General features: G+C 37.7%; 1 protein-coding gene across 1 annotated transcript; it reads left to right on the top strand.

Moving 5' to 3' along the window:
• The first annotated feature begins 10028 nt into the window (after nt 1-10028).
• LOC137388593 (uncharacterized) lies at nt 10029-15854 on the top strand. The gene has a single exon (XM_068075075.1). It carries the CDS (start codon nt 10029-10031, stop codon nt 15852-15854), a length of 5826 nt encoding a protein of 1941 aa, XP_067931176.1.
• Nucleotides 15855-16738: the final 884 nt, after the last annotated feature.

Raw genomic sequence — 16738 nt, forward strand, 5'->3', positions numbered from 1 at the left:
TACAGATATGCTGTTCATATGTACTTAGTTGCTGTTCACTTGTATGTATATATATTTTGTTCATATGTATAATTATGCAGTTCCTTTGTAAAGTTTAGCTGGTCATGTGTAGTCTTGCTGTTCATATATATAGATATTTTGTACATTTATTGTACATATCTGTTGTTTATTTGTAAGGTTTGGCTGTTCATATGTACATATATTTTGAGTGTTGAAATATATTGTTCATGTGTAAAGATGTACTGGTCATATACATATGCTTTTCACACATATAGATGTGCTCTTCATATGACCATTGTCCAGTTTGGTACTTTTTGCATCGTTTTCACTATCACTTTTAGCGAGCTTGTTCAAAAAACTTTCCTAATCTCATCGGAAAAGAATAGACCGAGTGATGCTGCTCTTGAAAGCTGCCTCTCACATTTTAGGCCACCTTGTGGCCGCTTCGAACACCATCTCAAATGCTTGTGCCCAGCTTTTTTTTGTACGTTAAACACTCGTATGTCAAGGTATGACTGTATTGATAATTTTCATCTTAATAATCTACCTACTACTAACTAGTTTCTTAGAATGTATAATTTGTATTTATCACTAGATTTTATTTTTTCAAAAAACAATCTTTAACCAACGTCTCTATTTCAGCCTGTGCACCATAAACCTAGAGAAGACGAGTATACTTGATACATGATAGTAAAGTATTTGAGCCTGTAGTTAGGAGGCAAGTAACATTGGTACTAACTGTGCTGTGCTAGTACCTCCTCCTCTGCAATGCGGCTAGTAACTATCGGTTATTTTATTAGGTCATATTGATTTGTACCAACCGATAATGTTTTACCCATATCAAAGTTTGAACATGGCAAATTCAGGAATGGTAACTCATACATAGCAACTTTAGCATTTTGATTCCTCCAACACCTTTTAGTCTTATGCAATGATAATGTACGCGAGCTGGGGCATTTTTGTATGCTCTTCTAATACCTTAATGAGGTACACTTGACAAAATGTTGAAAAGATCTCTAATATGGAATAGAGTATACAATAAACATTCATTTAGCTTTTCTTACTTAGCATGATGGATTCGATAGAGATTTGTCAATGGCAAAACTCGCTGTGTACTGGCAAAGGCCAGCATTTTCCAAATGGCATGGCATCTTCAGTTACACCGTTAAAATACAGTTATAATAATATCTGTAACTTTTCTATTCTGCATTTGCAGCCATGCACTTCATGTCTGATTAAATCAATCAATCAAATTCAATCAATCTATACAATCAATGCTGAGCTCTGAGGAGCTACTGTCAAAAAAAATATCTACAAACCATGATGATGACAAGGAGGTAAATGACAATCTCGACTATATTTGACACTAATGTCTGCAGTAGAGGTGAGTCAGAAATTGATGCAGTGTGTTGTTAGAATGAGGGTTAGTTTCTACTCCATAGAAGGAAGTAGGTCTATAGCATGATTAAACTAAAATGATTACATAACAAATTATGTTATCATGGTTTTACCAGTGGGTGTACGAAATCAGCATGTACAGAAACATCAATCACGATGACATAATAATTACACAACAAATGCTGTTAAATGCTGGTTTACACTATATCACCTTCTCTGCTGTTTACTCTAGTGATAATCGATAATAACAATGTTTACCCAAACCACATGTTATACAAGCCTATTCGTGACGTCGCCTTGTCATTTTTCGTAAAAAAAAATTTTTGTTTCCACCTGATTGAATCAAATACTAGTCCGGCAGCAACTATTGTAAATGAAAATAAATAAACTGCTTTATCTCTGATCACAGATTACTATCACCATAATGGTTGACATTGTACAGACGGTCGTTGACGCTCCACGAAATATCAGGAAAGTTTGCCCTTTTGCCAACTTTCGGGATGTATCGGCATTGCTTAGTTGATGCCATCGGTTTACGGTTCACATAATCGACGATGAATGCCAAAAGAAAAATGCAACCAGACTGTGTTGATAATGATTGGCTCCCAGAGTCTTGACAAACTTCACAGCATTCAGAACATCAGCCATCTAGCTGCAGAAGATGAAATAAAAACAACTGAAGTATGAAAATGTTTAGAATGGAATAGCTTACGCGACATTTTAATACGCATCATTAGCAATCATTAGCAAATGTGATTTCCATCTTTTGCAAGTATGAAACAAACCCGCTCAAGCTGCGCATTTCTGGCCATTTTCATGATGTAGATCTTCTGCAGATTAGCTCAAGCTTGCGTGTCATGGAAACACAGCGTATATGAATTATATGAGCAGATAGCCAGAGCTCCATGTCTTACCTATAGCCTAACTATTGTGAAAAATCAGACCCATCCCAAGGAACTCAATAAGTCATTAACTCAAAATCACCCCGAGGAACGCTGAACTCAATAAACAATCTTAAAACTTTACTTTCACATATGTCACATTTTCTATACCAAAGTGCACTTAGAAACCTAAAATCTCTTTAAAGGTTGACTTGCAAAAAATTCACATTACAGCTATTTGCTATCTAAAGATCCCCTATGTCTTGCTCTGCTGTTTTGTAGGTACAAAAAAATTGGAAATGTGATTACAAGGTCTTAAAAGCTCAAAAATGAACAGTTAATCGCAGCCACACAAAACCGCCGTAGTTTAGAGTCCTGTTATTTCGACGACATACTCAAACACGTGGTTATTTTTTTGACACGTGATGTTGTGAGTGAAATGAAAGGCCAATGAAAGGCTTAATATAAAACACCTCGTAGCACTAGCTTATGACAAAAACTTCGGGTTTAACCTGAAAGCCCGTATCAAATATAGATGCACACTACTTTACAGTTTCGCTTCAGTTTGGTCTAAACATCTAGTCGTAATTTGATCATGTGACCCATACTTGCTTCCAGATAGCGCAAACAATTTCTGCAACATTTTTCGACTAACACAGGTGACCAACAGATGATGATCTTTATCAGATGATGATATGCACTTCTTTGAGCTAAGGTTACAAAATTAAACTACATATTGGGAAGGTTTTGCAAAGGTTGAACAGCGCTGAACTTTTGTGTTGACCGACAGCTATACCTGGCAGTGCTCAGCGCATACGTTCCCATTTCATTGTCGATAGCCCTGCGATCCTGCCACTGGTGCTTGTGGCGTATGTGCAAACTCAACTTCGAACATTACTTTTATGAGCGATAATGGAATATATGGATTTATATAAATTCTAACTGTCTGCCACATATCACTAATGCTGACGTTATTAGGGGGTATGAACAAAAGGCAGATTCAGGGATGTCTTTTTTATATTTACTGCTGCCAGGGCCATAACAATTGTATGCTACAAATAGTGTTGTTGGTAGGATGCAATAGAATATAGCTGCTGGCAGGAGAGACTGTTTATACCAAAGGGCTGTATTTCATAGAAAACTGTGCATTTTATAATATAAAATGATTATAATAGTCATAGAATGTAACTGTAACTATAATTTGATTCACAAGGAAATAATATTTGATTAAAATAAAATCAGCTTCTCCGCAACTGTTTTACTCAAATTCCTTGAATATGCCTTTAAAAGCTGCTTTCAAACCAGGGATTTCATATTATCATTTGAGTCTAATTTTTGTCAAACAGGTAGACAGTATCAAGTGTTTGAGTGTTGGTCCACCATGCCAAAAGTTGAAAGTTTGAAAGCAATATATTTCCAGCTTTCAAGTAGGGCCTCGCATAGACAGACACGCACAAATCTTGTTATAATAAAATTGATTAAATGACAAGTCTCGAATTATGTCTAAAATTAATCATTTGTTTGATTTGTAAACAAAAATTAAAATAGATATAAATTTAGGTTTTTTAGTGATTTGATATTGTCACTAGTTTTTGCTGTTGCCATAGTTAATATCGATCCTTTATGTTCAAGTTGCAGGGTTATGTGTTCCTATTCTGTTTATTCTATAGCCATCATAATCACGCTTATGTTTGCTCTGAGTGGCTCAACTGCGATGAAATTTGGTCAACTTTAATCTATAAACATCCTGGCGGTCAGATCACATCAAACATAAAAAAAATCAAAAATCATAAAAACATACAAATACTGAAAAATGCTATACTTTTTAAAGTTAGACTAGACGCACTGCCACTCACATCAATCACTCGTCTTCCACGATGTTAAAGTTAATGTACAAATACTTACTCTCTGTGCTTCATTGAAATACCTGACTGTCTCTATCAGCACCCTGTTTTCTAGGGTACTAGTAGTTATAATAATATACAATGATTATAGTTATCGCAAGTATCTATGCTTATGGCTAGCTTTTGTAAAAAAATTAACACGGTGATTTATCGCGCGGAAAGTTGAGAGTTTGAATCTCGTTGAAAGCAATACTGGTTCAAACTTTTAAGTACGGCCTCACATAGACAGACATCCACGACTCTTACTATAGTAAAATTGATTAAATGACGAGCCTTGAATTATATCTTAAATTAATCATCAATTGTTTGATTTATAAAAAAAAAGTAAAATAGATGTGATGTTTTTCAGTGATTCTCAGGGCTGAATAAAAACATCTCAATTGTTAGTAATCAAAAACCAAAAATGCTAGAAAAATTCAATAATGCAAACATTGTAAAAACCTTGGTGCACGAAAACCAGCAAAACACATGACAGATTAGGATAGAAAATTGTTTGGCACAGGACTTGAACTCATGATGTTTAGCTTAGTAGGCAGATACTGTAATACCTGCACCAATCAATTTACCCAGTCTGTGCTTTATCATACCAGGTGATGATCTCTTACTTCACTCTAGATTGTCAGGGTACTAGTAGATATTTATATTTCTTTGGGAGTTAAAGTTGAGACTTTCCTTCATTTTGTTACAGCAATTCTTTTTCAGATAATATATTTAATTAAATTTTAAACTAGGAGCAAGCATTTTGGTTTTTATTGTTCAATACTTGGTTTAATTTTGAGTAATTTTTAAATGCAATCAGAGTTTTATTATTAAAAATCTGTTAATTGACCATTTTATTATTTATGAATTTCTTTAAATTATTGAAAGTTTAAACGCAATGAAAAGGAAATTATTTATGTTAAACTGCCTAAAAGTGAACTTTTTATTTTGGCTTCCAGCTTTTCAAATCTTGGCCTATAAAATACTAAGTTAATTTGCTTTGTTATTATACATAATCTTTTTAAATTTATTAAAAGTTTTAAAGAAATGAAAAGGCAATTGGTACTATAACAAACTGTCCAAGGCTTGACTGTTCACTATGCCTTCTACACTTTGCACATATATGCATATCATTTTGAAACCTGCAGCAAAAGGCAACTCATTTTACTAGGCAATCTGTACTATCAGGACTGTTGGTAGTGGAACAGTTAACTGCCATATCAATGTGACTAATGGCTGTCATATCGGCTCATTACTGCTAATTATATTATTAAATAACATCCTGGTAGTCTGGTGTGTTTTGAGAGATCGTCGTGTGTAACAGCATACTGTACGGTTATCACTAAATGTGGCAAGATGGTCAATTAGTGCAGGTGGAATTGCAGGTAGGAGTGTGTTGTGCAGTTGAACTGTGAGTTCTAGCCTTGTTTAAATTGATCGTGTTTGTAACATTCAATCATTGCTTTGGTTCGACGGATGTACGCAGCTCTTATCATAGTAAAGATTATGGAATTCACCTCCAGATGTCTATAATCATCTGGATTGTGTGGGCTCTTTGAATAGAAAGTAAGAGAGTCCAGAGTGACTGACTGTGTTACAAATACAATATTTACTGTAATGAAAGTCGTGTCTGTCTGAATCCAGGGGTGGAGGTGAGGATAAAAGACTGCTATGGATATGACTTGAACCCTGGACATCCAACTTGGTAGATCAACACTCTAACATCTGCCTTCAGACATCTCTGAATATTTATTTATCTACATGTACTTATTTGCTGTTTTAATGTTTGCATAGACTTTTTTGTCTAGCAGTTTCCGTAGTCTGGGCAAAGCTGCTATAGTGGTTTGCACCAATGAAGAGTGAGCATAAACTTGTTCAGCAGTGTGCAGTGTTGGTGATCTGGAAAGAACTTTGAACATGGCTGGAATTGTCCTACATTTTGTTAAAACTAAGTCATGGTCATACCACTTCTATTGAATTAAAACCAGAAACTTTCAATTGTTCCTCTGTTTACAGAACCGAAGCTGAATGTGAAGAAGCTCGGCCACTTGCAGTAATCATCACAGCATAAGTACCTGTTGATACTTGTCAGTTGCCAATGGTGGCAGGACTGTCTAGAGCTAACTTAGAATCTTGGAGAATGATAATAGACTCCAGTGAGTAAAGTTATCATCAAACTTCTTATCAACAAAGTTGTTAACAATAAATTTGTTAACAACATTTTTATTATCAACAAATGGGTCTATTCTATAACTATAGTCGTGTCTTTACATTCTTTTGAAGCCATGCTGAGAGCATTATGGAAATACTAGTTTGTGATCAAGACTTCCTCTCTGTTTCCTATTTTTAAGCTAATTCTCAACTCTACCTAGTAAAGCTTGACTACACTAGATATCTTATTATTACTGTAATTTGCTTGAACTGGTTTCTGCAATGTAAGTAAAGAATTGCCTACATACTTATGTGTTAATTAACCACAGTTTGAAGGTTGGCATAAAATATTGCATTCTAGAGCATTTGAACACGGAACATGTGCTGCCTGGTTGACCATCATCTTAACAACTGCGCTAATCGATCACTCATCAACTTTCCAGAAAAATTGTACATACATATGTTTTCTGCCCTTAGTTGGAGAACTTTATCTCTCACAGCAAACTAGCCAGTCAGAGTACTTGATCTCTCACAGTACACTAGCTAGTCAGAGTACTTGATCTCTCACAGTACACTAACCAGTCAGAGTACTTGATCTCTCACAGTACACTAGCCAGTCAGAGTACTTGATCTCTCACAGCACACTAACCAGTCAGAGTACTTGATCCTTCACACCACACTAGCCAGTGAGAGTACTTGATATCTCACAGTACACTAGCCAGTCAGTGTACTTGATCTCTCACAGCACACTAGCCAGTCAGAGTGCTCATACTGTGTAATTTCAATATCTTAAGCTTCTTGATTTGATATCAAAATCATTTTATAGACTGTGGTTCAAATGTAATGACAGTTTATATGTGCCTTTTGGAAACATTAGGTTTTAAATCTGCAACAATATCTCTTTAAGGAAACTAATTTGGTAGAGAAAGAGTTGAGCAAGAAATTTTTACTATAAGAAACTCAGTGTACGTCTGAAACCAGGATCAGAGATAAGGATAGAAAGTTGCCCTGCACAGGACCTGAGCTCATGATGTTTAGCTTAGTAGGCAGACACTGTAATACCTGCACCAATCAACTTGCTCAGTATGTGCTTTATCATACCAGGTGATGATCTCTCACTTCACTCTAGATTGTCAAGGTAATAGTAGATATTAATATTTATTTAGGTTTCTCAGCTGAGACTTACGTTCATTTTGTTATTTCCAATCATCTTCAAAGGACATTTTCAAATTTTAAACTAGAAGCAAGCATTTTGGTTTTTATTTTTCAGTAGTTCTTTTAAATTGGTGTAATTATTTAATGCAATCAGATTTTTATTATTAAAGATCTGCCATAAACTGTAGTTGAGAACTTTGAACAAGTACTAAGTCAGTTTACATTTTTTATTTATTAATTTCTGTAATATGTTTAAAGGAATAACTTTCTTTCTGCACACTCTTAAACAACCATATAAAACAAATCGAGCCGTAAAACTATGGTTATATGGTTTTATGGTTGTATCTGGCAAAAGTAGGTAGCTCCTTGAGCAAGTTTGTGCATAAATTTTAAAAACTGAATGTAAATTCCGACTTCCTTTTAGACTTATTGATCAGGCTACTAGTAGGTATCTGTATATTTATTTTGGGTGTTTCAGCTGAGGCTTTGGTTCATTTTGTTAAAGCAACTTATCTTCAAAGGCTCTAAAGGTTTATCAATAGGGCTTCTCTTTTCTTTTCACTACGAAGCTTTTACCGTCAGACATGTTGGTACTGGAACATTAAACTGTCATATCAATGTGACTAATGGCTGTCATATGGGCTCATCACCGCTAATTACATTAATAACTAACATTCTGACAGTCTGGAGTGTAATGAGAGATTGTCAGGAATAATAGCTCACAACACGATTGGTACTGAATGTATCAAGTTGGTCAATTAGTGCAGGTAGGATTGTGTTGTACAGCTGAACTAATAGTTGTGAGATCGAATCCTGTAATTGTGAGTTGGAATCTTGTGTGAATCTTGTGTGAATATTTTTTGTAACTTTCACATGTGGTTTTGGTTGTACGGGTGAACTGGCATGGCTCTTATTATAGTCAATATTGTGGAATACACCTGCAGATATCTATTACCAGCTGGATAGTGTGGCCTGTAAAGGAATACACAGTCTTGTTTGCTGCCAAATATGCATTATTGATTTTTGCACTGACCAAGAATGTATGACCCCCTACTGTCAGCCGTGAATGAGGGTAATTGCCACTCATAGCAGTATGGCCCGATATGTGGTCACCAATCGCAGCGCCGACAGAACAATTAAAAAAGGTATTTTTTGCAACCAGGTCATTTCAGCAGCCTTATGATTTAGTTTCTCAGTAGTAACCCAGCCATAAGCACACACCTACTATATTGTACAGCAAACACTAAAGCAAGATTTTGACAGCCTACGGAGGCAAAGGTAATTAATTATAACACTGTTTTAATTGTGAATTATTGTGAATTATATAACTTTTAATACGCTGCCATTGCTAGAACCTTTTATTGTGTATCAGAGCTTGTAAATGTGTCACTCATATAATTTTAACTTGGCATAATTTGATTACTACATTCTCTATTTTATATTTGTATGTTTCTTTTATGCTAGGCTTCACGGTCATGATGCTTAATAAACTATAAAGGACCAGTGAAATCAAACCTCAACACGTTATATGTCTGTCACAATCTTGAATAAAGCCTAGAGTTTTACCAAAAACTCTATAGTGAAGCCTCCACATCCTGAGTGTTGAAAAAGTCAGAACTACCCAAAGTGGTTAGAAAAGCTACCCACAGAGCTATAGCTACCCACAGAGCTATAGCTACCCATAGAGCTACAGCTACCCACAGAGCTATAGCTACCCACAGAGCCATAGCTACCCACAGAGCTACAGCTACCCACAGAGCTACAGCTACCCACAGAGCTATAGCTACCCACAGAGCTATAGCTACCCATAGAGCTACAGCTACCCACAGAGCTATAGCTACCCACAGAGCCATAGCTACCCACAGAGCTACGGCTACCCACAGAGCTATAGCTACCCACAGAGCTACAGCTACCCACAGAGCTATAGCTACCCACAGAGCTACAGCTACACACAGAGCTACAGCTACACAGAACCTATACAAGCCCACAATACAGTGCCTACAGATACAGAGTGACTATATTGTCGTAAAGAAATTATCAGCCAGCCAAGCTAAGTTCAAATACATATATAAACATTAGCCCAAGCGGATCAAAGAACTATAGTAAGTGTAAACTGCCACAAGTATACACATACAGCATTGACAGGTATTACATTTGTTACTACAGACAATTAGCGCTATTAACATTAGTACACAGCCCTCAGTTAGAGCTGCTATCAGTATATAGGTCAGCAATTATCATAGACTAGCAATAACATAGTAGTATTATTGCTATTATCAGAAGCCTGTTTTATATAGATAATTTTAATAAATATTAATTCTGCAACTGCCCTTGGGCGATAATCACTGATCAGTTACCTTTCTCAGCGTATCAGTTACTAAGAGTGTACCTTTGAGTTATATAATTTGTTTGTTATAATTTTAAGACATTTTATCAATAGATTGTAAAAACTAAGCCATAAAGCTGCTGAGTAGTAAATCCCACATTTTTAACCGTACAATTTTTGGTTGTCTGTCTGTGCTGCCTTTCGCGTTGCCACAGTTGGGCTTTGCGCGCTGTGATGGGCGACACCGATTCGGAATCTGTCAATAGTGAGCCAGGCTGTGTGCAAAGTGAGCAAAATTCCGGACACTTGGATAAACCCAGTGTTAGTTCTACCGAAAATACAGATAAAAGGCCTCAAAGAAAGGCAGCTCTTTCTTTAATAGGTCAAGAAAGTAAGGTATATCAACTGAACATAAAGGTGTTGAAAGAGATAAATGTGCAGGTTAAGGCAATTGATTTCTTGTCAGATACAATTGATGCTGAGTCCGCTGAGAATGTTGTTGAAATGTTGAAATCAGTAGATACTCAATTTTGTAGTGTGTCAGATTTATACAATGAACTTGTTGATCTTACTCAAAATAAAGTTGATGAACAAACTGAGACTATGTTTGCTATGTATAAAAGCGAAGTTGACTCCACCAAAGAGCATTGTCACAAAAAACTCTATAATCTGGACACAGAAAGGCAAGAAGAAGAAGAACTCATAGAAGCTCAAGCTGCAATAGAAAGAACAAAACAGGAAATGGCAGAACAGCAGAGAATCTTTGAAGACCTGATGAAAAGACGAAGAGCGAAGAAGGCCCTTGTTGAGGCTGCGTCGATACAGCAGCAACTCCGGCAGGTTGACCTCCTTGACCAATCAACAGACTATACACAACAAGTGGGAGAAGATGCTAGCGAAGTCAATGCCATGCATTATCAACATCCACACGGAAGTGTACCTACAAGTCAACCATCAAGCAGCACCATGCATCAAACACACCAGAGAAACAGGAGAGACGAATTTATGCAGCAACAACACACGCAACAAGATAGCCTATTAGCCAGTCATAAAATTAACAGTAATGCGCAGCAAGGTCTAATCAGTAGCCAGCAAGAAAGCATGAAACAGTTGGGTGAAACCATAGCTGCAAGTTTGAGCAGAAGTTCCACAAAGAAGTCAGTTGAACCCGAAGTTTTCGCCGGTAATATGTTAGACTTTATGGATTGGCAAGTTGATTTAGACGCCTATCTTAAGGCAGAGAACATTGAAGGATCCGATCGTTTGAGACACTTGAAGAAATACGTAAAAGCAGAAGCTAGGAAATGCATAGATGGATACTTCCTAGTGGCTACTGCAGACGCATATGAATTGGCAAGGGAAAAGCTTAGAGAACGGTATGGAAATCAGCAAAGCATTTCTAGATCATTTAGACAGAGACTTGCAGAATGGCCCCGGATAAGTGCAAAAGACGGCCAAGGCTTAAGAGAGTTAGGCGACTTCTTGTGTCACATACGTAGTGCGATGAGCACCATACCCTCACTCGAAATCTTAAATGATTGCAATGAGAATGAAAAGATGATACAGAGACTCCCAGACTGGCTACGAAACCGTTGGGCTAGAAAGATCGCAAGGATACAAGTGTCAGAAAAGAGATATCCAGACTTTTGCGAGTTCACAGATTTCATACAAGAAGAAGCACATGTAATGACATTACCAATATCACTAATTTCAACTAAAGAGAACAAAGATGATAAAGACAGAAGCACAAGGCAAAGAGTCCGGAACTACCAAACATCAGCTGAAGAAGAAAACACTTGTCTCTTCTGCAAGAGAAGACACAAAGTAAATGTCTGCTATACATTACAAGCTAAACCCTATGAGGAAAGAGTGACGTTCGTAAAAGAACACAACCTGTGTTTTACCTGCTTAACCACAGGACATCGTTCAAAAACCTGTAGAAAAAAGGACACCTGTAAAAGATGTAACAGAGCGCACCCTACAGTTCTTCACGACGACAATTGGAAGCCAAGAGGCAAAAGATCAGATGAACATAAAGACAACTCAAAATCTTCACCACCAAATAGGGAAACAAAAGAGAAAGGAGAAAGTAAAGCAAAGTCAAATACTGGCCCAAACACCGAAGTAAATGTAAGAAAAACTCAACTCAAATCAGAGATTCTCAGCATGGCTGTACCAGTCTATGTATCTTCTGGAAACAAGGAACTGCTTGTTTACGCTCTATTAGATACTCAGTCAGATTCCTGTTTTGTCACTAAGACCGTTGCAAACATCATCGAGTCTAAAGGCGAAAGTGAAGATGTTGTTGTATGCACATTAAACGGCGAAACGACTAAAAGAATAAAGAAGTACGACAATATAACCATACGAGGTTATATGACAGATGCACATGTAACTGTAAGCGCATACGAACAAGACTATATAACATGCAAGAAAGAGCAAATCCCAACTAAAGAAAAAGCTAGCCGACTGGATCATCTCTCACACTTAGGAAAAGAGATACCATCTTACCTCGACATACCCGTCGGGTTATTGATAGGGTCTGACTGCCCACAAGCACTTACACCTCTCAGCTCAGTGGCAGGAGGCCCTGGAGAGACCTTTGCGATGGAAACCATATTTGGTTGGACGCTCTGTGGAGGAACAAACAAGAAAATCCCGTTGAAGAACGTCTCATCATATAAAACAGATACAAAGAAAGATAGCGAAATACTGAACATGCTAGAAAGGGACTTTAAAGATGCAGAACATGGTATCGCATCCCAAGAGGACATTCTATTTACAAAAATGCTTACAGAAGAAACTGCTCAAAATGAAAAGGGCACCTATGTTCTCCCACTTCCATTCAAAAACGGAGCACCCACGCTCCCAGACAATCGACCTCAAGCAGAGAAGCGCCTGGCACAGCTCATAAAGAAACTGAAGGAGGATAAAGCGTACAAAGAAGAATACGTCAAATTCATGGAGGACCTTCTGCAAGCTGGTCATGCAGAAGAATGCCCAGCAACCACTCAAGATGAAACCACTAAAGGCTGGTACATACCCCATTTCGGAGTAAGACACCCAAAGAAGAAAAAGCTCAGGGTAGTTTTTGATGCAAGTGCTAAATATAGGGGGATATCTTTAAACGACACCTTGCTGCAAGGACCTGACCACATAAATAGTTTAGTGGGGATACTATGTCGTTTTAGAAAGGAGAGCATTGCTATATGCTGTGACATACAGCAAATGTTTTACAACTTTCATGTGCCAGTCAAACACCGTAATTTCCTCAAGTTCCTCTGGACAAACGAAGACTTCACTCAAACTAAAGAATTAAGAATGAAGGTTCATACTTTTGGCGCCACGTCATCGCCTGGTGTAGCAACCTTTGGACTAAGGAAACTGGCCACGGACTACAGTGATATATCTAAGAGTGCTGCACAGTTTCTACTAGAAGACTTTTATGTAGATGATGGAATCACCAGTGTTGCAAACCGAACAGAGGCTATAGAACTTATAAAAGACTCAAGAGACATTTGTTCAAAAGGAAACATTCGACTACACAAATTTGTGTGCAATGAAAGAGAAGTGCTTGCTTCAGTTCCAACCAGCGAAAGAAGTGAAGGTGTAAAAAGTATAGATTTGTTCACAGATAAACTGCCAAACGAAAGAACACTTGGCTTAGAATGGGATGTAAACACAGATGAGTTTCATTTCACCAACAACGTGCAAGCTAAAGATGCCACAAAGCGTGGACTCCTATCCAGTGTCGCTCAAATCTACGATCCACTTGGCTTATTGGCACCCTTCATATTAAAAGGCAAGCAACTTCTGCAGATCTGTACATCTGACAAACAACCATGGGATGAACCTATCAGCCCAGAACTAAAAGTAAAGTGGGACGCATGGCTACAAGAATTGCAAGGATTGGTGATGGTGCGTATTCCAAGATGTGTAAAGCCACACACTACGATTCAGAGAACAGAAATTCATCATTTCAGTGATGCTAGCCTATCAGGCTATGGAGCTTGTTCCTATCTAAGATATATAGATACAGACAGTAAAGTACATTGCGCACTTATATTTGGAAAAGCTAGGGTTAGCCCAATGAAAAGTGTTACTGTCCCAAGAATGGAACTCCAAGCAGCTGTGATTGCCACTCGTCAGAGCATTCTCCTCAGAAAAGAATTAAAAATGCCCATCGACCGAGAATGTTTTTGGACAGACTCCAGAATAGTGCTAGGATATCTATCGAATGACACTAAAAGGTTTCACATGTATGTGGCAAATCGAGTTCAAGAAATCAAAGAAACAACGACATCTGAGCAGTGGGCTTACGTATGCTCAAAAGATAACCCAGCAGATACTGCTTCTCGAGGAGCAAGTATTAGTGAGTTGAAAGGGTCATCATGGCTGGATGGACCCGAGTTCCTAAAGAAACCAAGCTTAGACACATATCTGAAATCAAATTCAGTTGACAGAACCTTACAAGAAAATGACCCAGAAGTAAGAAGCATCAAAGTCTTCTCAACAAGTGTAGCTCCCACAATTGCCGAAAGATTTGATAGATTCAGCTCATACAGATCTCTGCTACACAGTGTTGCGATTCTTAAGCAAATAGCAAGAACGGCAAGAAGTAAACAAACATCAAATATCTGGAAAACAAAGGCTCCCACGACTAAAGAAATTCATGAAGCTGAAGTGTTCGTCATCAAAACGCTACAAGCGGAGACATACTCTGAAGAAGTAAAGGCACTAGAATGTTCTGAAGAAGTAAACAAATCTAGCGTTATTGCCAAGTTGAACCCATATATGGATAAGGACGGCTTACTCCGAGTTGGTGGGAGGATAAGAAGGGCGAGCGAATTAAGTCAAGATGAGAAGTTCCCAATCATCATAGCAAAACGCACGCATATAGCAAAACTGATCATTCGTAATTTACATGACAAAATACATCACTTAGGCCAAAGAAGCACACTGGCAGCGATTAGAGAGGCTGGGTTCTGGATAACTAACGGCACATCTATGGTAAAAACAGAGATTGGTAAGTGTGTCACATGTGCAAGATTGCGCAAACCATTGGAAACACAAAGAATGGGTGAACTACCAGCTGAAAGACTTGAAAGAACAGCGCCTTTTAGCCATGTAGGCATGGATGTATTCGGTCCATTTGAGGTAAAAGACCGAAGAACTGTCCTGAAGAGATGGGGCGTCTTGTTTACTTGTCTCTATAGCAGAGGAGTTCATATAGAAATGATAGAGGATCTCTCTTCTGACAGCTTCATAAATGCTCTCCGCTGTCTCATATATCTCAGAGGACAGGTAACAACACTTTACAGTGATCAAGGTACAAATTTCATTGGAGCAAAGAATTTGTTACAGAAAGAGCTAGAAAGTGTAAAGGACAAGGAACTGAAAGCATATCTCCTGAACAATCGCATAGAGTTTAAGATGAACACACCCAGCTCCAGTCACCAAGGAGGAGTATGGGAAAGGCTCATACGTTCTACCAGAGCTGTCTTAAATGGAATGGCACTGAAATATAAAGGAAGGCTAGACTCGCAAACATTGAGAACAGCCTTTTGTGAAGTTGCCAGTATTCTTAACAGTCAGCCTCTTACAGCCACAGAAATAGGAAACCCCGAGGATCCTTTAATTACTCCAAACCACCTGCTAACTGGAAAGACAGGACATACTCCTGCTCCACCCCCTGGAGAATTCTCAAATGGTGAGATATATGGAAATATTCGCTGGAAGAAAGCACAACAGATAGCGGACGAATTCTGGAAGATCTGGAGATCAGAATACATCTCTCACATCAGTCAAAGACAGAAATGGACAAGCGCTAAAGATAACATCAAGAAAGGAGACGTAGTGCTACTTAAAGATGACAACCTACATCGGAACCTTTGGAGTACAGGCATAGTGGACGCCACCCAAATTGGTGATGATGGCAAAGTACGAAAAGTAACTCTTCGCTTGGCAAATAAGAACCTGAACCACAAGGGCAAGCCAGTTTCACCAACCACAATCGTCCAGCGACCAGTACAGAAATTAGTTTTATTACTTAGAGCTTAACACAGCAAATCTTACTACTCGTGATTCATGCCTATATAATCAGACTTATTACTCTTTGTTGTCAATAATGTAGAAACGTAGTTTACTCAATCTCATAGTTTTTGTAGACTGTAGTGGTAGCTGTGCGTATGTGTTAATCAGTATATTTACCGTAACATAAATGGAGTAGTTGTAATGCAGTATTCACTTTATGCCAGATATTGTCCTTTTTTTTTTAAAGAAAATTTAATTTGGATAAAATAAATTTAAGTTACCACTTAAATGTTAGGTGGGAGTGTAAAGGAATACACAGTCTTGTTTGCTGCCAAATATGCATTATTGATTTTTGCACTGACCAAGAATGTATGACCCCCTACTGTCAGCCGTGAATGAGGGTAATTGCCACTCATAGCAGTATGGCCCGATATGTGGTCACCAATCGCAGCGCCGACAGAACAATTAAAAAAGGTATTTTTTGCAACCAGGTCATTTCAGCAGCCTTATGATTTAGTTTCTCAGTAGTAACCCAGCCATAAGCACACACCTACTATATTGTACAGCAAACACTAAAGCAAGATTTTGACAGCCTACGGAGGCAAAGGTAATTAATTATAACACTGTTTTAATTGTGAATTATTGTGAATTATATAACTTTTAATACGCTGCCATTGCTAGAACCTTTTATTGTGTATCAGAGCTTGTAAATGTGTCACTCATATAATTTTAACTTGGCATAATTTGATTACTACATTCTCTATTTTATATTTGTATGTTTCTTTTATGCTAGGCTTCACGGTCATGATGCTTAATAAACTATAAAGGACCAGTGAAATCAAACCTCAACACGTTATATGTCTGTCACAATCTTGAATAAAGCCTAGAGTTTTACCAAAAACTCTATAGTT

This window comes from Watersipora subatra, chromosome 2 (assembly GCF_963576615.1).
Source record: "Watersipora subatra chromosome 2, tzWatSuba1.1, whole genome shotgun sequence".
Lineage (NCBI taxonomy): Eukaryota > Metazoa > Bryozoa > Gymnolaemata > Cheilostomatida > Watersiporidae > Watersipora > Watersipora subatra.

Coding starts and splice junctions, on each gene's coding strand:
- LOC137388593 (XM_068075075.1), top strand. CDS start 10,029: ATGGGCGACACCGATTCGGAATCTGTCAATAGTGAGCCAGGCTGTGTG.